This window comes from Panthera pardus, unplaced genomic scaffold, assembly GCF_024362965.1.
Source record: "Panthera pardus isolate Hobbes unplaced genomic scaffold, ASM2436296v1 HiC_scaffold_2, whole genome shotgun sequence".
Lineage (NCBI taxonomy): Eukaryota > Metazoa > Chordata > Mammalia > Carnivora > Felidae > Panthera > Panthera pardus.
In genome coordinates, this window is record NW_026526765.1 from 42,137,959 (window position 1) to 42,162,686 (window position 24,728).

Genomic DNA, 24,728 nt, shown 5'->3' on the forward strand with positions numbered 1-24,728 from the left:
CAGACACTGTTGGATGCCTACCCAAGGGCATTCCCCCTTGTCCTTCCTCCTCCCCAAAAGACTCCAATTGTGTTAAGTCTACATAACTAATGGTTTAGAGGCGGCTGGCCCGGTGTTGGGTCTTCACCCATCTAAGCCAGTCAACAATTGGTTTAGGTATGGTTTGGTATGGACATGTTATTGTACTCAATGAGATGGGAGGAAAAGTCTGCTGTAGAACTTTTAGGGGGGCTTGTTCTCTTTCTCTCTCTCTTTTCAACGTTTAATTATTTATTTTGATAGAGAGAGAGAGAGAGAGAGAGAGAGAGAGAGAGAGATGGAGTGAGTGGGGTAGAGAATCCCAAGCAGTCTCCGCCCTGTCAGCACAGAGCCCAGTGCCAGTAAGGAACCCAACATGGGGCTTTCGATCTCAGCAACTGTGAGATCATGACCTGAGCCAAAATCACGAGTCGGGCACTTACCTGACTGAGCCACCCAGGTGCCCCAGGAGGGCTTGTTCTCTTGAAGAGACACATAGGCAGAGATGGTCTTTTCTCTAGAGATGTCTCTAATGGACATTATGATTTCTAGATGAGTTGGATTTCTGGCACTGGGACCAAAGGAGTACTGACTAATACGAGGAGTAAGGTAGGGTAAACGCAAGTTTCCCAAACCTGGGCTAAAAAATCATGATTGTAATGTGTTAAAGTCAATTTCTAGAACTGAGGCACTTATTCAGGGATGGGATTCCAGCAAAGTAGATTTAGAGGGTATCTCCTAAACTTCAAAACTAAGTTTTCACATCTTTCTGCACATTAAGAACAGGACTATGACAGAGCTCAGGGCTGAGTCTGTGTGAGAAGGTTGTGCCCTTGGGGCGCCTGGGTGGCTCAGTGGGTAAAGCGTTGGACTCTTGATCTCTGCTCAGGTCATGATTTCACGGTTATAGGATGAAGCGCCACCCCACCCCCATCCCACTGGGCTCCTGTGCTGAGCATGGATCCTGCTTGGGATTCTCTCTCCCTCTCCCCCAACCCCCCCGCCCCTCCCCCACATGCTCTCACTCTCTCTCTCTCTCTCAAAAATAAAGAAATAAACATTAAGAAGGAGAAGGAGAAGGAGAAGGTTGTGCCCTTGACTATGGGAAGAGGGAGCTGGGAAACTTGGAAGGGAACAGGGAAGAGCTCTGTCTTTATATGGTGATTATACCCACGACAAGTTGGGAACACAGATGGAAGCCACTGGAAACCAGGAGGAGAAAGAAACAGAAGAGATGCTAGGTGGTGTTTCTCAGCACAAATTATAGAAGTGGCCCAGAAAGAGTGTGACATCGCGGACCAAAGGAGGCTTCAGAGTCCCGGCTGCTGCGGCTGCGGTCCTAGGTTTGCCCCTTTGGAGCAGCGAGGCCCCTGGCGAGTTTCTGTCGCTGAAAATCTCAGGTTTCTCATTAATAAAAAAGAACATGGTTAAACTCATCTTTTAGGGCTAACTAGCATAGTAACTGGCTTGTAATTTGGGCTGAATAAAGCAGACACTCTTGTTATAAAAATTTTTATACATTAGTAATGAGGTTATTAAACTAGCCTGTTAATGTGATAAAAGCTTAATTCTGCTAAGGGCACGCAACCGATAATTTCTTGACTTGTCTTTCTGACGATTTAAGATCTCCGAAGACAGAGGAAATCATTACATTCAGACTTAGTAGAATTTAAAAAAAAAATTTTTTTAACATTTATTTATTTTTGAGAGAGAGAACATGAATGAAGGAGGGGCAGAGAGAGAGGGAGACACAGAATCTGAAGCAGGATCCGGGCTCTGAACTGTCAGCGCAGAGCCTGACGCAGGGCTCGAACCTATGAACTGTAAGATCATGACCTGAGGCGAAGTCAGATGCTTAACCGACTGAGCCACCCAGGTGCTCCTTTAGTATGATTTTTTTTTTTTTTTTTTTTAAATGGCGATGAGAATCTTTGGAGAAAGCAGCCATCTGAGACACAGAATTGTGTACTGGATAGACCTGGCTACAGATGTCACCTATGAGCCATGTAACCTTGGATGGGTTAATCTTCCTGAGCCTCCATTTCCACAATTATAAAATGCAAATCATATAGGGTGGTGGTCAGGATTAAAGATCATCCATGAGAAATTTCTGACATGTATCAGGCATTCAGTAAATAGCACCTATTTTTTTGCACCTATTTTCTAAATTATTTTTTTTAATGTTTATCTTTGAGAGAGAGAGACAGAGTGCTAGCGGGGGAGGGGCAGAGAGAGAGAGACACACACACACAGAATCCAAAGCAGGCTCCAGCCTCTGAGCTGTCAGCACAGAGCCTGACTCGGGGCTCAAACCCGCGAACCACGAGATCACGACCTGGGCCGGAAGTGGATGCTTAACTGACTGAGCCACCGAGGTGTCCTGCACCTATTTGTAGTATCGGTGTAGAAATTAGAGTGGTGGATTTAACGAAGGTGAACGAAAAAATCGCTATGGTCTCAAGACCGAGACTCTAAAAAGAGGGAAGCAGTTTGAACGAAAACACAAACTGGTCAGAAAAACAAATCCGATTCATTAGGCTCATGGCACTGCCTGTGTTGTGCTGCTAAGTACACATTTGGCATAATTTACCTCTTCTCAACCTTTCTTTGCTCAGCCGTGCAATTATGAGTGATTCCACAGAGAAAGAGAAGGAAAGGCTTGGGAAGAAAATACTAGTGCTATAAAGAAGTTCTTAGATGGATGAAATTTTAAAAGGTTGGGAAATGGGCACCTGGCTGGCTCGGTCGGTAGAGCATGTGACTCGATCACGGGGTCATGAGTTCAAACTACACATTGGGCATAGAGCTTACTTTTATAAAATTTAAAAAAGATAGAAGGTTCGGTAATGACTGTAATAGCCACCTTGTCTGGTTTTGCGAGTTCAGCTCAGATGCTGTATTATGCAGCCCTTTATACAGATTATACTCTTTAAGTCTTTCCCTTTGGGGCCTACGAATTACCAGAACATAACTACATGGTGGACATTTATCATTTTCCTGATTGCCCAGCCTCCAAACTGCCTTTGTAAGTTTGGAGAGCAGGGCCCTGCATCTCACTCAAGGAAGCCAAAAGCGTTCCCTGATCGCTGACTGTTTGGGACTCAGGAATGACCGATCAGCCAATCCCACCTGGATCACGATTCTAGAGGTAGGAGCCAAGAGAAGCAGGCAATGTACAAAACTTATTCCGGTAGTGGTGGCACGCGATATCTGGTGGCAGCAGTGACAGCTGGGTCAGTTGTAGCACCCATCCTCAGTACATTGCCGATGTCCAGAAGCAGCGTTTTTCCTGTCGTGTGGTTTCCTCTGCGGGTCTGGCCCCCCAGCCTCCCTTCACGCCCATCTGGTTCTCCAGCCTGTCCTTTGATTCTTTGAGCTCAGTACTATTCAATAAATTCCTTTGATGCTTCAGTTAACCAGAAGCAGTTGAGTATCGATTGCAGCAAAAAGACTCTGGCTGGTACGTAATCTTTAGATCGTGCACCATCCAAAAGGGTCTAATGCCGCTGCTTTTTTTTTTTTTTTTAAAGATTATTCATTTTAGTAGTAAATAATATTTTTTCAAGATTATTTAAAGATTTTTTAAAGATTATTTAAGTAATCTCTGCACTCAACGTGGGGGTTCAATTCATCACCCCAAGACCAAGAGTCACATGCTCATCGAACTAAGCCAGCCAGGCGCCCCTGAGGCCACCGCTTTTAATACAGATCTCTAGATAAAGTCGTGGTCAAATTTGCAACTGGTCTGGGAGTTGTTGCAACTGGCTCCTTTGAAGCCCACGCATCTCAGGCAAAATGTTTGCTGCCCCATCCTAACTAAACCACTTCTTCCTCTGTCTCCCACAACTTCTTCATCACACTCATCCACCCAGTCGATCAACACTTATTCAGCACCTACTGTATGCAAGGCAACACGGCGGGCACTGAGAGGCACCCAAAGATCAATAAGCTGTAGCCCTAACGGTATACTTTTGAATTTTGAGCTAGGTAAATACATTTTCTTTTCAAAAAAGAAATTTGAAAATTGATCACTGCTGAGGATAGAAGAGAAGAGGAACTTTTAATCTTTGAAGTAGTGTCACTGGGGGCAAGGTGATGTCCATTCATTTGTGTATTTTCTAGAAACCAGTCCCAATCCTCCATTCGAGGTTTCCAGTTTGAAAACAAACAAGTAGCTGTCTAGAGCACCGAGAAAAGAATGCCTCCTCCGAAGTTGGCAGTTCTAGATTGCTGCGCATCAAAGTATTTGTGACCTAGGATAAGAAATGGGATATTAGTGTTAGTACCTTAGGAATTTAACTCAAGATAAATCCAGAGTCCTCAAACAGAATCTAAGAAACATCAGTTTCAAATGAAAATACTATCCAGCTTGTCTCCTTTTTCCTTAAATTACCAAATAAGTCCTTCTTGTGGAATTGGGACCCCGCTACACCTGAGACCCCAGTGATACAGCAGTTGCTTGGGGAGTGTTGACACTTGTGTGTGAAATCACAGAATATTCAACACAAGCAAGGAGGAAAGGTGCACATTAATAATATAAAGCGGAACAGAGAGAGCAGCTGATTCCATACTCCCAAGAAAAGACTGGTCACACACACACACACACACACACACACACACACACTTTACAGGAGCAGAACTGAGGTGTTGAACATGCAAGACTTTCCCCACAAACAGAAAGTCTGATTTATTTTTTATTTTTAAAAATTTTTTTTTTAAATTTATTTTTGAGACAGAGAGAGACAGAGCATGAGTGGGGAAGGGGCAGAGAGAGAGGGAGACACAGAATCGGAAGCAGGCTCCAGGCTCCGAGGTGTCAGCACAGAGCCCGACATGGGACTCGAACTCACAGACTGCAAGAGCATGACCTGAGCTGAAGTCGGACGCTCAACCGACTGAGCCACCCAGGCGCCCCAGAAAGTCTGATTTAGAAGTCAGCCTTGCTTTGGGGTCAGGTCTTCACTCCTGGGGGGCTTTGGGTATGTCACTTAAGCACTCTAGGATTCCATTTCCCTCCAGAATTCCTTCAGAATGGGAAGAAAACTTAGAGATTCCTAACCCAGTCTTTAACTTTTACAGGACTCTTCTTTGAAGCATTCCTGATAAGCCTCTCTGCTTGAATGTTGACTATTTTAAAACATTCTTTTTATTACTGAAATATAGTTGACATGCAATTTTATATTTTTTTGTTGTTGTTTTAAAGTTCATGTATTTATTTTTAATAATCTCTACACCCAACGTGGGGCTCAAACTCACAACCCTGAGATCAAGAGTCACATGTTCTTCCAACTGAGCCAGCCAGGTGCCCTACAATGTTATATTTTGAAGGCTGACCCTTATTTATATATATAAGGCACTTTCTCCAGGCACTGATACCACTTGTGAAATGTTCTGTTGGAGAAATTCTGCCTTATGTGTTGCAATGTGTCTGTCCTTCATAGATTTCCCCATGCTAGTGACCTCTCAGGTCATACGCACCAAGTCTAATCCATGGACAGCGCTTTCAGAAAGCTCTCACCTTCCTTTGCTTTTCTTGTCTACAGAATAAACCACCCTCTCCCCTTCCGTTTTTCTCATCCATCACACTGAAGACAACCTCATTTTGGTCTTCATATTTTTATGGGTGTAGAGTAGAGAGGAAGCACCCTGAGGCCTCAGAGAGTCTGAATTTGAATACTGGTTCTGTTGCTTTGTAGCTATGCCATAGTGGACAAGTTACTTTTCATTTCTGGCCTCAGTTTCTCTCAAAGGAGGATAATATTAACAACAATGAGAAGTATGCCTATTGCATAGAGAAGTTGTGAATGAGGTTAATGAAAAAAATACAAGTAAAATGTTTAGTATAGTGCTTGGCACTTAGTAAGCAATACTACTACTGCTGTCATTAATAATAATAAAAAATAATAAGCCCTAATAACGAGAATAAGAATAAGGATTAGGACCGAGAAGATTTAAGAAAGTTAATCTAGTCGATTCCTAACCCCACAAACAAGGTTTGGTTGTCCTGACGGGAACCTTTTTCAAAGCAATTATTACATTTTTTTTTTCTTGCAATTATCATTTCAATGTTCACTGACCACCTTCACCCACCACCCCCCTAAGAGGACGGGGACCTTTTCTGCTCCGTGGACTGCTGAATACTTAGTGCCTAGAACAGCGTCCCATTTCACAGCAGGGAGAGAATGGAGAACACCTTCAGATCACAGAAAAGGAGACTCGGGGGGCAGGGAGACTGGCAGATTTGTCTAACACTGACTTCACGGGAGGCCTGGGTAAGAACCCAGAGGTCCTAGGCAGCGAACTCTCGGAATGAAATCGAGGTCCAGCCCTAATGTCCAGTGCTTCGGGCCGGGGCACAGATAATACAGATATTCAGTGATCCAGGGGTCAACATTCCCACCGGGTGGCCTAAGCGCTGGCCCGGGTGTTGGGGGTGCCGTGCCCCTGGCGAGAAGACGGCTGAACTAGAAGGCAGGGTGGGCGGGCCCCCGGGCGCGCTAGGCGCTCAGCAGCTCTCCGCGCTGGCGGCGGGCCAAGGCCAGGGCCACCCCGGTCCGGCCCGGCCGGGTCCCGGGCGCAGCGAGTGGAAAACAACCTGGCCGCAGACAATTGACAAAGGCGCGAGAGCGGGCCGCCCTTCCGCGGCGCACGCACGCGCGCAGCGTGGGCAGAGCCGCGCCCGCCCGCGCCCTCCGTGGGACCCGCGGCGCCGAGGCCCAGACGCGGCGCGGGGCAGGGGAGCCGGGCGCCCCTGGCGCCCCCGCCGCTGCGTCGCCGGAGGCAGAGATCCGCGAGGTGAGGGCTGCCGGCTATTGGGGCGGGGTGGGCGCGGAGAGGGGGGGCGCTCGGATTCAAGTGGGGAGGTGGGGAGCGCGGAAGCCGCGACGCCCGGTCCCAGGTGGCGCGGTGAGCTTTGTTTGCGTCACGGGTCTTACGGGCATGCTGGCAACCTGATCCATGTGACCTTTTACAGGTGGAAAACTAAGGCCCAGAGAGGTAAGGTGGCCTAAAAAAAAAAAACAAACAAACTTAACCCCTGCCTGCTTCAGTGTAGGATTTGGGGTGACTTTTAATAAGAACCCATAGGTTAAAACAATGGAAAATGCAAACAATATTAAAGAATCTTTGAGAAGGAAAATATAATTGTGACTAGTCAGTCCAGGCCAGGGGAAAAGGGAAAGGAAATTTGCCTCCCTGCGGTGAGCCGCCTTGGCCAAGGAGCCCCAGAAGGTTGTGCCAAAGCTGGGACCGAGAGAGCCCCGGGGCTGTCCCGCTCCCCCTACAGTGCTCCGTGCACAGTGAGCGCTCAAAACTTGGAGGGGAGTAGAGAAACTTGACAGCAGCCTGCCCACATGCTTAACCTTCTGGGGATCCCCGACCCCTTAGAAATCTGAGTCTCTCCCCGCCCCAAGGTTCACACATAACCTTGCACACGGTTTCAGGTCTGAATGAAGCATTCTGCTGTAAGAAGTGACTGAAGGCTGACATTCAGGCTGTGCTGTTCAGAGCATTCTTTTGCTCCTTTAAAGGGAGGCAGCTGGGAAAGAAGTGAGTCCAATTGGACAGTCAGTCCAGTGTCCTGACCCTGCTAGCTGTGTGATCTTGGACCAGTAGTTTAACCTCTCCAGGGCCCAGTTTTACCTGTGAAATAGGGATAAGATTGTCTGCTTCATCCTTCAAGTTGTATTCAGACTTAAGAATGAAGGCTGAGCCCTTCTGTGCTGGTGCACAGAATCCAGTGGCCCGCTGCTGTGCCAGTTAGGAAAGGTGATGCTCTGGGAGAAATTGGGCTGTGTCTGAAATAATTAAAAAAAACTATAAACATGAAACTCTAAAGTGAACCCTGTTATGACTTAGAAGCAGCCGCACATGTTGTAATGACGATAGCCTAAATAAAACCACAGCAATGCCTGGCATCAGTATTTGGCCCAAGGTGAAATGCTGAGAGTAGAAGCTACCAGACATTCTTTTTTTTTTTTAATTTTTAATTTTTTAGTGTTTATTTATTTTTGAGAGAGAGAGAGAGACAGCATGAGCAGGGGAGGGGCAGAGAGAGAGGGAGACACAGAATCCGAAGCAGGCTCCAGGCTCTGAGCCATCAGCCCAGAGCCGGACGCGGGGCTCAAACTCACGGACCGTGAGATCGTGACCTGAGCTGAAGTCCGATGCTCAACCAACTGAGCCACCCAGGTGCCTCTGAGAGAGAGAGAGAGAGAGAGAGAGCCCCAAGCAGGCTCCACACACAGTGTGGAGCCCAACTCAGGGCTTGATCCCATCAACCCTCAGGGATGATGACCTGAGGCTAAATCAAGAGTTGGACTCTCAACCCACTGAGCCCCTGGGGTCCCCTGAAGCTACCAGACATTCTAACAAGGACGGTTTATTGGGCCTCGCTTGCCTTTTTCGGATGGAGCCAACACCTGTATAGCTTGGTTTTCCATGAGAGGATAGAGGAGGGCATACATGAGGGCCTGGGCAACACACAGTCTTACTAGGTGATGGGGGCTCAGCTGAGTCCCTGCCAGGGGACAGGAGTTGCTGGCAGCTGGCTCTCATCCCTCTTCGATCAGCAGCTTGCCATGGTAAACAGTGCTTCCGTTGAGTCTATTCTAGATCAAATAAATGGCTTTTTATTTAACTCCCGAGGCGGGTGTTTGAGCGCTGTAACCGAAGCAAAATGGCGTTTGTTGAGCTTGATTGTCCAAAGCCTATTGGTTGTTCATTAGGAGTTTTAAAGTCTGTGGATCCAAAATTGTGAGGACAGGGCCTGGGCAGGCCTACTTACCTATAAAAAGAACTGCTCTTACAAAAGGCTGTGTGGTCTCCTTTCTCTACCATTTTAGACCTTGCAAATAGAGTCAGGGAAATATGGCTTAGGGCAAATAGCTGCTATTTAATTTGGATTAAGACACACACTACCTGTCTGGTGGCTTACATTCCTCTCTGGGTATTTATAAAGGAGAGTTTTTCCTCGGAAACAGAGAATGTGTATGTGTGCGTCTGGGATGCCTCTTGCCTCCTCTCTGTCTCACCTTCAGCCAGTCATTTCTCAACCTTTTTTTTTTTTGCAAGCTCGGGGACTTTGGCAAGTTCCTTCCCTTCCCGGCTCCATGGCCTGATTTTGTTTCACAGTAACTCTGTTACAAAGTTGTTTTTTCTCTTAAAGTAAGTGGTACACCCATGGCGAGGCTTGAACTCACAACCCCAAGATCAAGAGTCACCTGTTCTACCAACTGAACTAGCCAGGCGCTCCTACAAAGTTTTTTCTCTAAAAAAAATTTTTTTAATGTTTGTTTATTTTTCGAGAGAGAGAGACAGTGAGCAGGGGCAGGGCAGAGAGAGGGAGACACAGAATCTGAAGCAGGCTCCAGGCTCTGAGCTGTCAGCACAGAGCCCGATGCGGGGCTGGAACTCACGGACCGCGAGATCATGACCTGAGCCGAAGTCGGATGCTCAACCGACTGAACCACCCAGGTGCCCCTAGAGTTTTTTCTAATTTGACCTTTAGGTTCCAAACATTTGGTGCCGCATAGGACGACATCAGGCAAATGTGCTCACTCCCTCAGGCCAAGGTTCTTCCTTATTTGAACACAGCCCACGCAGGCCTTTCCAGACTGGCTGTCTTCATTCTTTAAACAGTTCTTTAGTAGGAAAAGCAGAATTTCTCAAGAAAGGATCTACAGACTACTTGCATCAGAATCACTTAGGGACTTGCTGAAATGAGCCATCCCTGACCTCCTGAATCAGAATCTTCAAGAGTGGGGACAGGGCACCAGGGTGGCTCAGTCAGTTGGGCCCTTGGTTTCGGCGCAGGTCATGATCTCATGGCACAGAGCCTGCTTGGCATTCTTTGTCTCTCTCCTCTCTCTCTGCCTCACCCCCACCCCCGCCCCTGCTCCTGCTCTTTCTCGAATGAACATTAAATACGTACATACATAATAAACTTAAAAAAAAAAATCTTCAAGAATGGGGGCAAGAATTTGCCTGCCTGACCAGTGCTCCTGTTGGTTCTTGTGCACCTTTGGTTATCAGTGTGTGTGTTGGAGGTGGGGATTGGTAATGGGGGACTACATATTCTTTATAACATTCCACATCGTTTGTCTAAATTATGTAAGGAGTGAGAGGCTCTTTTGTAATTTGAACAAAGCGTAATGTCCAAGGAGGACATATGGGTGGCAAGTAAGCACTTGAAAAGATGCCGCAGATAATTCATCATTAGGGAAATGCATGTCAAAACCATAATGAGATATCACTTGCTACCTATTGGGATGGCTAAAAAAGACTGACTAGAGGATAACTGATGAGGATGTGGAGGAACTAGAAGTCACATACACTGTCGGTGGAAATGTAAAGCGGTACCACCACTTTTGAAAAGTTTGACATTTTCTTAAAAAGTTAAAGGGGCGCCTGGGTGGCTCAGTCAGTGAAGCATCCAGCTTCGCTCAGGTCCTGATCTCACAGTTCACGAGTTCGAGCCCCGCATCAGACTCTGTGCTGACAGCTCAGAGCCTGGAGCCTGCCTCAATTCTGTGTCTCCCTCTCTCTCTGCTCCCCCCCCCCCCTCCTGCCCCCCGCACTCATGTGCACACACTCTCTCTCTCTCTCTCTCTCTCAAAAATAAATAATAAACATTAAAACATTGAAAGGTAAGTCATGTAAGCCAGACAGTACATCTCTCCATCTAGCTCTGTTGTAATAAATGGAAAACAACCAATTGTTTATCCAGTGTGATAAATAGAAAACAACCATTGTGCTGTATCCATGCAGTCGAATACCACTCAGCATTTAAAAAGTAATGAACTCTTGATACATGCCACAACATGGATAGATCTCAAAAGAATTTTGCTGAAAAGAGAAGAAAAAGGCCAGACCAAACAGAGCACATAGTCTATAATTCCACTGATATAAAATTCGAGGGGAGTTGCTATCTCTCACCTGACCTTGAGCTTTTTGGTGGCCCCTGAGAGTTGTATATGATTATGCTAGTCTGACTCCACTTGTTACAGTGCCATTGGCAATTTGATCATTATTCTGCTGGTTCATCCGCATCATTCATTCATTCAGTTAATTGAGCACTTACCATATGCTAGATCTGGAGTCGGCACTAGGTGATGTGTTGGAAAACAGATGTGATCCTCCCCCTGGCGGGGCTTACACTTTATTGAATGAACCTGTAAAACAAATAGAATAAGAAAAATAATTACTGGGGGGGAAAGGAGTAGTTTTTTGGAAGGAGGATGGGAATCAAGGGAAAGCTTGTCTGGGTTCCAGGCAGTCAGTTGCATGTTTTTGAAAGACGCTCCACTCTGGTGCTGTGCATCCAGTCAGGAGACTTAGCAGTCGTCCAGGAGAAAGGTGGTAGAGGTTTAGACTCAGGTGGTCTTGGAGATGGAAAGCACTGGAAGGACTGACAGCTGGCCTTAAGCAAACTGAGCAGATCCCAGAGGTTGACACTGATCAACATTTTTGAATTGTGTAGTTTTATCAGTTTTTAGTTCATATTATTGTCCTATGATTCCCCCCACCCTCAGTCCCAGCCTCCATTACCCTTGTCTTACTCCCTAGAGAGACTCCTTAAAAGGGGCACCTGGGCAGCTCAGTTAGGGAAGCATCTGACTCTTGGTTTCAGCTCAGGTCATGACTGCACAGTTCGTGAGTTCAAGCCCTGAGTTGCTGACAGTGCGGAGCCTGCTTGGGATTCTCTCACTGCCTCTCCCCTGCTCGTGTTCTCTCTCTCTCTCTCTCTCTGTCTCTCTCAAAATAAATAAATAAACTTAAAAAATATATAAATCTTTAAAAAAGAGAGAGAGAGAGATAGACAGACAGACACTCTCTAGAAAGACGTCATCACCTTGTGGGGCCAGTTACCCTAGCTTACAGCATTCCTTTGATCCACTGGCCTAGTTGCCTTTCAGTAAGAGAATGAGGATAGTCTGGTATGACCTGTTATTCTGTTTTTGTTTTTTCTTAACCTATGCTGGCTCCCAGTGATCTCGGTTTCCCTTTCTAATGGCTGGCAGGCCATCTGTTTTACTCAAGTGGCAGAAGCCCAGCTCAGAGTGGCCAAGTCTGAAGAGGCATGGGGAAAGAAAATGTACTAGCTCAAAAAAAAATCCAAAGTCAATCAGTGTCCATCACGGCTGGACTGAGTAATGTCATCAAGGCTCAGTCTCACGATCCCTCCATTCTCAGCTCCATTTCTTTGGTGTTAGCTGCATCCTGAGTCAGGCTCTGGTGTATCGTTCCTATTACTTAGTATTGTCATCATAATCAGCTGTTCTTGCCGTCTGCTTGAATGTGAGCAGCCGAGTGTCCTTAGACATTTCTTGATCCACTGGATCCATGGTGATGCTATCCTTTACAGTTTGACATTAAGAGTAACAAAAGCAACTGCTACAATTACTGATAACTTACCTTATACCAGGCACTCTGTTGAGACGCTTTACATGGATGATCTTATGAAACCTTATAATCACCCTACAAAGAAGGTTATATCATTATCCCAGAAAAGCCAGCCAGTTGATTGCAGAATCAGAATTTGAAATCAGGTTTCCCCGCTCCAGGGTCTGGGCACCAAGCTTTCACACTGACTGCCTCCTAAGTCCCTCTTTAGGGCTAAGAAGAGGAAAGCAAAGCCATCAAATAGTGTGCCTATTTCTTTCTTTTTCTTTTTTTTTTTTTTTAATTTTTTTTTTTTAATGTTTATTTATTTTGAGACAGAGAGAGACAGGGCATGCACGGGGGAGGGGCAGAGAGAGAGGGAGACACAGAACCGGAAGCAGGCTCCAGGCTCTGAGCCATCAGCCCAGAGCCCAACGCGGGGCTCGAACTCAGGGAACGTGAGATTGTGACCTGAGCTGAAGTCGGATGCTTAACTGACTGAGCCATCCAGGCGCCCCTATTTCTTACTTTTTCTGAACATGCATCTTAAAATATACGTGGCAGTCATAGTAGGGGCAGAGCTTTGGAAGTTATTCTTATAATTTTATCAATCCCAGCTCCTTCTGGGTGTTTAGAGTTTTGGAAGCTCTTTGTAGAGGACCTTCCTCTCTGACTGTCGTGTATGTCTTTGTAATTTTTTTTAAGTTTTTTTTTTTAATGTTTATTTATTTTAGAGAGAGAGAGAGAGAGAGAGAGCACGTGAGTGGGGGGACAGAGAGAGAGGGAGACATAGAATCTGAAGCAGGCTCCAGGATTATCAGCACAGAGCCTGACGCAGGGCTCGAACTCATGAACTGTGAGATCATGACCTGAGCCGAAGTCGGGCGCTTAACTGACTGAGCCACCCAGGTGCCCCCCCCCTTTTTAAATTTTTAGTGTGTGTGTGTGTGTGTGTGTGTGTGTGTGTGTGTGTATGTTTTTATAAACCAGGCACCAGGTTAGGCAGGATCCTAGCATGGCTACTCTTGGTTCTATAGGTGTTTCCTTCCTTTGTTTTTCAACAAAGTCTTTTGCTATCATGATGCTCGAACTGCATCTTTGACAATCTTCCATGAACCCTTATCTTTACAGTCTCAGACCAGATGCACACGTCTTACTTTTTTTTTTTAATCTTAAGTATTGAAATTGATCTCTGTCTAAAACCTGGGGTGGGAGGCGCATGGATGTTGGACTTTCTCTTCTGTGACATTTTACCTTCTGAAAGAACTTTAAGGTGACAGTTTCCCTTTCCCCAGGGATCTACTTCTTCTGTTCAGTTCTTTGGACTGGTCTGACTTACATATTCTTTAAATTATTTTTTAAATGATCTCTAAACGTGGGGCTCGAACTCACAGCCCTGGTATCAAGAGTCATATGCTCCACCGACCGAGCCAGCCAGGGGTCCCTGGTTAGAATTAGATTTGATGCATCATTTCCCCTTGTCACTTCTTCTGTCTTGAAAGGGATGAAATAATCAGGATGTCCATAACATTTACCTAGTTAGTCCTTCTGCTTTTAGTGGAAAGAAACTTGGGGCAAATGACCAGATGTTTTATTTTTTTAATTATTTTTTTTAATCAATTTTTTTGAGTCTGAACATTTAAATTTTTTTTTAATGTTTATTTATTTTTGAGACAGAGAGAGACAGAGCATGAGTGGGGGAGGGTCAGAGAGAGGGAGACACAGAATCTGAAACAGGCTCCAGGCTCTGAGCCGTCAGCACAGAGCCCGATGCGGGGCTCGAACTCACAGACCGTGAGATCATGACCTGAGCTGAAGTCGGAAGCTCAACTGCCTGAGCCACCCAGGCGCCCCAATAACCAGATGTTTTAAATACCTTGTCCTTATTGTAGAGCTGTTTCTTTTCTTGATCTTTATATCCTCAGAATCTAGGAAAGTGCTTGGCATAAGGTAGCTGCTCCAAATATTTATTGAATGAACGTGTGCTGCAGAAAGAGCTGTTTTACACCATCCTGGAGTCTGAAGCTGTGGCTGCAGAACATTCAACAGGCATTTAAAAAAAAGTTTGTTTTTTTAGTTTATTTATTTATTTTGAGAGAGAGAGAAAGCGAGCCTGAGTGGGGGAGGGGCACAGAGAGAGGGAGAGAGAGAATCCCAAGCGGGCTCCACGCTGTCAGCACAGAGCCCAATGTGGGGCTCGATCTCACAGACTGTGAGATCATGACCTGAGCCAAAATCAAGAGTTGGACGCTTAACCAACTGAGCCACCCAAGTGCCCCATGAACAGACTTTTTTTTTTTTTTTTTTTTTTTTTTTTTTTTAGCACCGCCTGTATGCTAAACTGATGTTAGTTCTTAATTGGCTTTTACAGGGCATGAAAGAGATCTCAGGAGTGAGCATGACTGGACTGTAAGAAAAGCCATGTTTTCTGAGCATGTTCTCTGAGACCAGAGTTCTTATCAGGCCAGACCAGGAAATGGAACAGGGACACCCAGCCTGCTCTCCCAGGCTTTTGAGTTCCACTTGTCCAGAGAGAGTTGCAATGATAGTGGAAAACGTAAGCTATATAATATTTTGTTTGTTTTTAACTTTTTATTTTGAAATACATCCAGGCAGGAATAAGGCGTACAGGCTTGTTTAACGGCAAGTTGCAAGGACAGTACCAGGGTTTCTGTATGTCCTTGGCCAAGTTCCTCCAGTGGTTCTCTCTTATTGAAATATAGCACACTATCAAAACCAGGAAATTGGCATCGGCACACTATTTGTGAATGCTTGTTTTATGTTCTTATATCACATGGCAAATTTGTGTAACTATCACTTCGATTAAGACACACAGTTCTTCCTCGTGTTCTTTCTTTACAGTAACACCCCCATGCCCTTCCCCCTTGTCCCTAACCAGGTGACCCCTATCTGGCCTCTGTCTTTATAATTTCGTTTGTTTCATAAGTGGAATCACACAGTGTGTGACATTTTGAGACACAGTATAATACCTTCAAGAGCCATCCAAGTTATTGCAATGTATCAGTATTTTATTCCCGGTTCCTTCTGGGTGATCAGTGATATTGGATCTGCCACAGTTGTTGTTGTTTTAAAGCATTCACCTATTAAAACAACATTTTGATTGTTTCCAGTTTGGCTATTACAAATCAAACTTCTACGAGCATTTGTGGACAGGTTTTTGTATGGACTTAAGTTTTCTTTCTCTGGAATAGATGCCCTGAGGTATGATTGCTGCTAAGTGTTTCTTTTTCTTTTCTTTTCTTTTTTTTTTTTTTTTTAACATTTATTTATTTTTGAGAGACAGAGAGAGACAGAGCACAAGTGGGGGAGGGGAAGAGAGAGAAGGAGACACAGAATCCGAAGCAGGCTCCAGGCTCTGAGCTGTCAGCATAGAGCCTGATGCGGGGCTTGAACCCGTGAACCGTGAGATCATGACCTGAGCCGAAGTTGGACGCTCAGCTGAGCCACCCAGGTGCCCCTGTGTATGTTTCGTGTTTAAAGAAACTGACAAACTATTTTCCAGAGTGGCTGTACCCCTTTATATTCCTGCCAGTAATATATGAGAGACCCAGTTTGCCCACATCCTTGCCAATAGTTAATGTTATTTTGGTGACAGCTTTATTGAGATATAATATGTATCATATAATTCGCCCATCGAGGATGCACAAATCAATGGTTTTTAGTATATTCACTGAGTTGTGCAACCATCACCACGATAAATTTAGAACATTTTCATCATCCCTAAAAGAAACCCTGTACCCCATAGCCACCAACATCCCTATCCCTTCAGCCTAGGAAATCAATCATCTGCTTTCTGTTTCTACAGATTCGCCTGTTCTGGACATTTCACATAAACCAAATCATAAAATAGGTGGTCCTTTATGACTGATTTCTTTGACTGACTTCTAGCATAATGTTTTCAAGATTCATCCATGTTGGAGCACGTATCAGGAGTACTTCCTTCCTTTTCATTGCCAAGTAATATATTTTTAAAGAAATAAAAGTGTGTTCCTTTCCATTACACAGACTATAAGAGATAACAAAATGCTGTTCCAGAGAGGTTTTGCCAGGCCTGCTTGGAGGTCTAGATTTCAATTAACCTAAGTGCAAATTAATGCCATTTTAAATAGTTAGCAGTTCTCTATAAAGTATTATTTGTGCTTTTTGTTTATTTAGCAAGAGTTCTGAGTAGTGGAACCTGAGTAGTTCTCCTGAAATCCTATTGGGATCTTTCTAGAGAACCTATGCTCTGGGTAGTGAGTGTCAGCGGATCAGGCCAGGGACAGGTCAGCAGGCCACAGGCAGTGTTCAGAAGCTGGAACAGAACTGTGCACCAGACAGATGCATTCCGAGAACTTTCTAGGCCCATTGCTCTCTGCAGTCAGTTTACATAATATCTGATGGCCCAGGACAGAAATTTCTGCTGCTACTCATGCCTCCCAAAGGACCACTGACATCCGCAAGTGTCTTCAGTATTGTGAGGCACGGGGGGGACACGAGGTGAATGGGTGTTTATCTTGTCTCTAAGTGCTTAGTGTCTAGCCAGGAAGATGAGGCCTGGTCCTAAATGACCCTAAATAACCAAGTGCAAGTTTAAATGGGATGTGTGCCATTTTAAATATTAGGAAATATTTTAACCATCCAGAAAAAAAAAACAAAGAACAGTGCAACAAATACCATGTTCTTACCATCTATCTATGTTTAATTTTAACATTTTTGCCATATGTGCTTCATTATTTTTAAGCAACTAGAACCTCTCAGGTCCTCAGCAATAAAAAGGAAGGAACTGTTGATACATTCAACGGTTTACAGGAATCTCCAGGGAATTGTGCTGATTGAATAGTCAGTCCTAAAAAGCTTACACGCTATAATGATTTTGTTTACATACATTCTTAAAATGACAGGATTATAGAAATGGAGAACTGATTTCTTTTAATTTTTTTTTTTTTTTTGATGTTTATTTTTGACAGAGAGAGAGAGAGGCAGAGCATGAGCGGCGGAGGGGCAGAGAGAGAGGGAGACACAGAATCCAAAGCAGGCTCCAGGCTCTGAGCTGTCAGCACAGTGCCCGACGTGGGGCTCGAACTCAAGAACCGTAAGATCATGACCTGAGCCAAAGTTGGACGCTTAACCGACTGAGCCACCCAGGCGCCCCAAGAGAACTGATTTCTTGGGGGCCAGGGGTTAAGGATGGGATGGGGTTGGGTGAAAAGGGACCCTTGTATCAATGCCAGTATCCTGGCTATGAGATTGTGTTGCAAAATGTTACCATGGAGGAAACTGGGTAAAGGGTACATGGAACCAATGTATTACTTATTATAACTGCATGTGAATCTCTATCTCAAAATTAAAAGCTTAACTTAAAAAACCCCAAATCCTCAGATACCATTAAGTCATTTTGGATACTGTCTTAAATTCTGTTTCTCTGCTTCCCTTTCCAGAGGTTACTACCATTTGAATTTATTGCTAATCACTTCCACAAAAATTTAAAAAATTTTTTAAATGTTTATTTATTTTTGAGAAATGAGAGAGAATGTGAGCCGAGGAGGGGCAGTGAGAGAGGGAGACAGAGGAGCTGAAGTGGGCTCTGTTCACAGAGAGCCCACTGTGAACCCACGAACTGTGAGATCATGACCTGATCGGAAGTCGGATGCTTAACCGACTGAGACATGCCGGTGCCCCACTTCCACAAAATTTTTAATAGTGGTGTTCCATATGTATATATCTCTAAACACTATCTAGCATTGTTTTACGTATTTTAAATTTTAGAAAATAGTATAATCTATGTGCCCTTCTGGAACTTTCTTTCAACCCCACCCCCCTTCTAGAACTTTCTTTTTTTTCCGTTTCTTTACAGTGTTTGTGAGGCTATCCATGTTGATACATGAATTTATAGTTTGTTCATTTTCACTGTTGTTCAGAATTCCATGATATGTATATATTACAAGTTATTTACCCACTCTCCTGTTGATGGACATTGAGATAGTTTCTAATTTCCAGTCATTATCAGCAGTGCTAGAGTGAACATTCTTGTGTCCATTTCTTGTGTATATGTGAAGAAGTTTCTTGAAGACAGGATATATCTAGGAGTAGAACTGATTGGCCTGACACTGTGAGCATTTTTAACTTTTCTAGTCGTTGCCAAATTGCTCTTTGCAGTGGTTGTAATAATTTACATTACCGTATCAGTACGTGAGACTTCCCCATTCACCTACAGTCTCACCATTTTTATATTTTGCCAATCTGATGAGCATGAAATGGTATCTCATGGCAGTTTTAATTATTCATATTTGCCTAGTTACTAGGGAATCTTTTCTTCTTTTTAAAATGTTTATTTATTTATTTTGAGAGAGAGAAAGAGATTCCCAAGCAGGCTCCACTCTCAGCACAGAGCCCGACTCGGGGATTGATCTCAGGACTGTGAGACCCTGACCTGAGCTGAAATCAAGAGTTGGATGCTTAACTGACTGAGCCACTCAGGCGCCCCACAAGTGAGTCTTTTCATTCGTGTGTTAGGCATTAAAAAAATGTTTTTTTAATGTTTTTTCTTGAGAGAGAGAGAGAGAAAGGGAGAGAGACAGACAGAGCCTGAGTTGGGAGGGGCAGAGAGAGAGGGAGACACAGAATCCGAAGCAGGCTTCGGGCTCTGAGCTGTCAATACAGAGCCTGATGTGGGGCTCAAACTCATGAACTGTGAGATCATGACCTGAGCCACAGTCGGATGCTAAACGACTGAGTGACCCAGTTGCCCCGTGTATTAGGCATTTTAATTTCTTCTTTTGTCAATGTCAATACCTATTCACACCTCTGTCACCCGCAGTTTAGTTGGAGAGAACACAAGTCATTCTGTTTTAACCAGTCGGGTATTTAAAAGAGTGTATTAGGTGCTTACCATAGCAGCAGAGCGGCTGGACAAGCAGACCACAGAAATAGGCCACTAGGAATGAATCCCAAGGCCATGCTACAGGAACGCCCCTCCAGAGGCATTGCTACCCTCTGCAACAATCAGGAAATTAGAGAATTGGGATGCTGCTGGCCCTACTGCTGGCTTCAGAATTCCATGACTTTAGCCACAATCTTTTGCCAGAATTGATGACTTTAAACCGTGCAGTACCTGCCCCATTAAATGGATATCTCAAGCATCACCTCTCTTCCTACTTAGCTCAGTTCTAAACTCAGTGCTCACGTGAGACCATCTGATTGGTGGGGCTGAAAACGCGTGTTGGAATGTTAGCTGCAAGGAAGCTGGGGTTTAGCTGTCCAATTTCAGTATTACAGGATGACTTAATAGGAGGAGGTTAACATTGACATTGAATGAACCAATATATTGTATGTGCAACAGTATGCTTTGCTTTTCTTTTAAATTGCCTGGCTTTAGTGATTCATAGAAGGTTCTTTATGTAGTGTAGATAATTCAACTTTTTGCAGGTTACATTCATCACAAATATCTTCTGGTTGGAGGCATCTCTTTTCCTTTTGATTGTAGAATTGTTTGATGAACAGAATATTTCAATATTACTGTCATCAGATTTATCAGTCTTGTCCAATCTTTTCTTTTGGGGTTTCTTTTATGTCTTGTCAAAGAAATCCTCAGAGAGCATAAAAATATTTTCCTATGGGCGCGCCTAGGTGGCTCAGTCTGTTAAGTGTCTGACTCTTGATTTCAACTCAGGTCATGGTCCCAGAGTTGTGGGATCCAGCCCCGCACTGGGCTCTAAGCTGAGGTGGAGCCTGCTTGGGATTCTCTCTCTCCCTTTCTCTGTGTCCCTCCCCGCGGGGCACACATGTACTCTCTCCCTCTCTCAAAATAAATAAACAAAAATATAAAAATATTTTTTCTATGTTTTCTTCTAAGAATTTTAGAGTTTCATATTTGACCTTTAGGTCTTTAACCATCTGGAGTTTATTTGAGTGTGATATGGGATTACATTTGTTTATTTTTCTATATGGGAGGCCGCTTATCCTATGACCATCCTTTTCTCAGTGACTTATACTTACGTCATATAAAACGTTTCCATTTTTATTGTGGTCTATTTCTGGGCTGTCTAATCTGTCCTACTAATGTGTTTGCCCTGTATCAACACCATCGTTTTTAATTACTATTGGCTTTCAAGTAGTTCTAGATAGCTCATAGGACAGGTCCCCCACCTTGTTCTTCAGGATTGCCTTAGCCAGTCTTAGCCTTTTACTCTTCCATATATGTTTTAGAATTATCTTCTTGTGTTTTAGCAAAAAAGCAAAAAGTGAAACTCTGTTGGGAGTTTCATTGGAACTGGAATTGAATCTGGTTGGGGAAAATTTTTTTCTTTTCTTTATGATATTGAGTCTTCCTATCTATGAACATAGTGTATCCCTACTTACAATTGTTTCTTCAATTCAGTAAGTTCAATAAAGTTTTATAATTTTTTTCATGAAGATCTTATATGTCTTTTGTTAAATTAAGATATTTCAGAAGGAATAAATAATATTTGTCTTTATTATATTATCAAACCTTTTTATCTTTAAATTGCATTTAAAATATATTGTTGGTATATACAGTAATATGCTTTATTTTTGAATATTAATATCCAGCAAAATTGAGGAACTCTCACTTTTTCTTACATTTAGTTTTTAGTTCATATTAAAGCGATGAAAGCATATAATCTAAAGAGATGGGTGGTTGTATATTTGTTATGAGAAACAGAAACAGATGATTCTCCAATGTTTATTATGAAAAACAGCTTATTCTATTTCCTTCCTGACCCAGGCATGACCAGGCAATTCCTTCTATCATTTTTCACTGATTATTTAAAACTTTATTTCCTTGTTTTTTTGTTTTGTTTTGTTTTGTCTTTTTACTTCCTTGTTTTTAAATAGCATGTATGTACTGTTAATTCTTGAGCTTTTGATTTAGGTATTGTTCTTTGACTTTCTGCTATGGAAGATGAGGATTTAGGTTTTTGGTTTTTGTTTTTACTCCCCTGCCATTACACATGTATACCCCTCCCATTATCGTATTCTCCCAGTATAGTTATACATAATATTAATTACATCACTTGTATCATAATGTGTGTAAATTGTATTTATAAGTGAATCAGGCGGTAACATACAATTACTTTCATTTTTTCTGCACAGTTTTTTTTTTTAACAACTGTGTTGTATTTGTTCTTCGGTTTGCCTCTTAGTTTTGTATGTATGATCTATGTGATTATCCCCTAAAGAAACACCATACTCTCTACCAATTCAATACATCTATTCTAAAGATATTCTATTACTTTCTAAAATAGTCTAATTTGAACTGTTTGCCATCTGCCTGTAGCCAACAGTCAATCCTAAGATTTTCCTTCACCTGTCTGCGGATTTCCTTGGCTGCTCTCACATTTGATCACCAGAATATCTTCTTTATCCATTCATCCATCGATGGACATTTGGGCTCTTTCCATACTTTGGCTATTGTTGATAGTACTGCTATAAACATGGGGGTGCACGTGTCCCTTCGAAACAGCACACCTGTGTCCCGTGGATAAATGCCTAGTAGTGCAATTGCTGGGTCGTAGGGTAGTTCTATTTTTAATTTTTTGAGGAACCTCCATACTGTTTTCCAGAGTGGCTGCACCAGTTTGCATTCCCATGGAGACATTAACTTTCCATGGGCACTCAGAATAGCATTGGTCTACAACTGTTTCTGTTAATTTCACAGCTTTGGGTTACTTGGACCACATGTGTAATATCACTTTGAACCTAAAGCCCAGTGAAGGCAGGGCTACTTTTACGAATTTTCAGAGGGGATTTTTTTTGGTCTTCTGTTGGACCCAGACCAAGATGACCTCATCTTCTGTGTGAGTGGGAGACTTTTTTTTTTTTTTTTTTTTTTTTTTTTTTTTTTTTGATGCACCATTTCATTGGAGTCTTTTGGTGTCCCAGTTCTGTGAAGAAGCTTGTCTCCTGCTCCGGCCTGAACACCAGCACCTAAGTCCCTGGTTCACCGAGTTTGGCTATGCCCTCTTCCCTGCCCACCTCTCCACTTTGGGCCCCAGCTGCTCCTGCTCTGGTTTCTAGTTCCCTCTATTTGGGGGTCCTGCTATTCCCTTTATTCTCTTGCAAGCCCCACCAGGCCATGAAAAGGAAGTTGGTTATACCTGATCCAGCATTTCTGCGTGTTTTGTAGTAGGGGGTTTTCAGGCCGTGTTGTCCACACTATTGCCATTTGTACTTTTAAACCTAGAGATAAAGGGGTCATGGGAGTTTCAATGAGGGAAATTCCATCTGGCTGGGAGGATCAGGAAAGACCTTAGGGAGGATGAATGTCCAAGGATAGTGTCCTGGGAGGGGGGCACAGCAGGTGCAAAAGCACAGAGGCAGGAAGTGAGTGTGCACACATGGAGGAAAGCACGTAGCTCTCTTTTGCTGAGAATGTCTGTGAAAGGGAAAAATGAGGTTGGAGCCGGACCCCAGAGCAGCAGGGAGCTGCTAAAGCCTCACAGCATGGAACGCCGTGATCACAAGCTTCGATTCAGGAAGTTTAAACTGGAAGCACATCCAGGATGAATGGGTGTGGGGAGCAGCAGGAGGGAGAGGGGTTTGGACTTGGAAAGGTACTCCTAGAGGCTGTGGAGATAGCCCAGGGGATGGGTTGTGAGGCCTGAATGAGGTAGTGGGGGTAGAAAGGAGGCAATCCCTGGGATAGAGGGTGCGATAGACTTGGCTGAACCAGATAAATAAATCTGGGTCAAGAGCTGGGGGTGGAGGGGGGTGGAATAGAAGAAAAGCTAGGCAAGCACATTATCTGGATCCTGGAAAATGTCAACAATGATCTGAGCTGCGTTCTGCCTTTTAAGATTATTCAGATACTGCCCACAAATGCTAACACATAGTTCATCTTGCAGTATGTAAGCTAGAGATGTTTTTAGGCCACTTGATGAATAGTTGTCTTTGGATTAGAGACAGCATGTTCCAGCAGAGCTCCCGGAAGTGAGTTGGGATATGTTTGCCTTTCCTAGAACCTGCTGACATGGCTGAACATGGGACTGATGAGCCGTCCTCCAGTACAGGGAGTCCCGACGGAGAAGGTCGGGACTCTGGGGACAGATTGTTGCTGCATCAGAGGCTGGCTGTCAGAGAGCTCATTGACACCGAGGCCTCCTACCTGCACATGCTCCAGCTCTGTGCCTCAGACATCAGGAGCCGCCTGCAGCAGGTACCTGGGTGGGGCTGCACACAGCCTCCCTTTACAGGGGCAAACGTGGGTCCTGGCTTCTGAGACCGCACGTCTCTTCCTGGGGCAGGCTTGATGGAGGGGAAGGCGTGGCGGGCGTGAAGTCACCTGGATGTGAGCCCCGGTACTTCCCTTTATGCTGGAGGCCATGCTACCTCCAGCAAAGCCTTTAACACATTGAAGCCTCCGTGTATTCATCTGCTGAATGGAGAGGAGTAATCACCTCAGAGAATTAAGTGAGCTAATGGATAAAATAGCCCTTTATCAGATTTAGAACAGATTGCTTAAAGTGACCTATACTATTTTTAAAAAACTGTTTATGTGTTTATTTTTGAGAGAGAGTGTGTGTGCATGTGAGCAGAGGGGAGAGGGCAGAGAGAGGGGGTGGGGTGGGGGTGGGGGGGAAGGTGGAGTGGCAGAGAGAATCCCAAACAGGCTCCTTGCTGTCAGTGCAGAGCCTGACAACGGGCTCGAACTCATGAACTGTGAGATCATGACCTGAGCTGAAATCAAGAGTTGGATGGTTATCTGACCGAGCCCCACCAGGCGCTCCCAAAACTGACCTATATTCTAATTGTCTCATTTAGGAGATGGTAACCTGGAGAAGTTTTCACTATGATGGGTTTTTACATCTTTTTTTCTCCTGATTTCAGAAATAATACAGGCTCTCTTTATAAGATTTTAAGAATCCCTTAGCATGTAAGCTGAGTTAGGGCAATGCCTGTTTAGTTCAATATATCCCCCAGTTCTGGACACATAAATATTAGGCTTCAGTTCATTTTTTCTTGAATGAATGAAATACTCAAGTAGGAAATGTGGAAGGTGAAAGGCCTCTCATATTTTACCCTCCAGAAATGAGGGTTTTTCTCTGTAGGCATTAAACAAAAAATATAGATTGTTACTTACTCTAACAAAAATAAGAGCCTACTCTAGATATTTTTCTACAGTTAGCTTTTCCTACTTGATTTTGCATTCAGGATAGACACACACACACACACACACACACACACACACACACACACACACAATGTCCTGTATGTGCCAGTGCACATATATAGATGTTCTGCATTCTGTCTCACGGTGGTACCACCAGTTAATAGTGGCTGGAGTTCAGAATACATCTCAAGGTAACGGT

General features: G+C 44.0%; 1 protein-coding gene across 4 annotated transcripts in view; it reads left to right on the forward strand.

Moving 5' to 3' along the window:
* Window positions 1-6,521: 6,521 nt before the first annotated feature.
* ARHGEF37 (Rho guanine nucleotide exchange factor 37) overlaps window positions 6,522-24,728 on the forward strand; it is a 103,965-nt gene continuing 85,758 nt past the window's right edge. The window contains exons 1-2 of one of the 4 annotated variants that reach the window (XM_053907027.1): window positions 6,522-6,813; window positions 23,379-23,575. In XM_053907027.1, the coding sequence (XP_053763002.1) occupies window positions 23,390-23,575 (186 nt within the window). In that variant the 5' untranslated portion in view covers window positions 6,522-6,813; window positions 23,379-23,389. Of the gene's footprint in view, window positions 6,814-6,993; window positions 7,015-23,378; window positions 23,576-24,728 lie in introns of those variants that run through there. The other 3 variants (XM_019464392.2, XM_019464389.2, XM_053907028.1) reach the window with 3 other exon arrangements.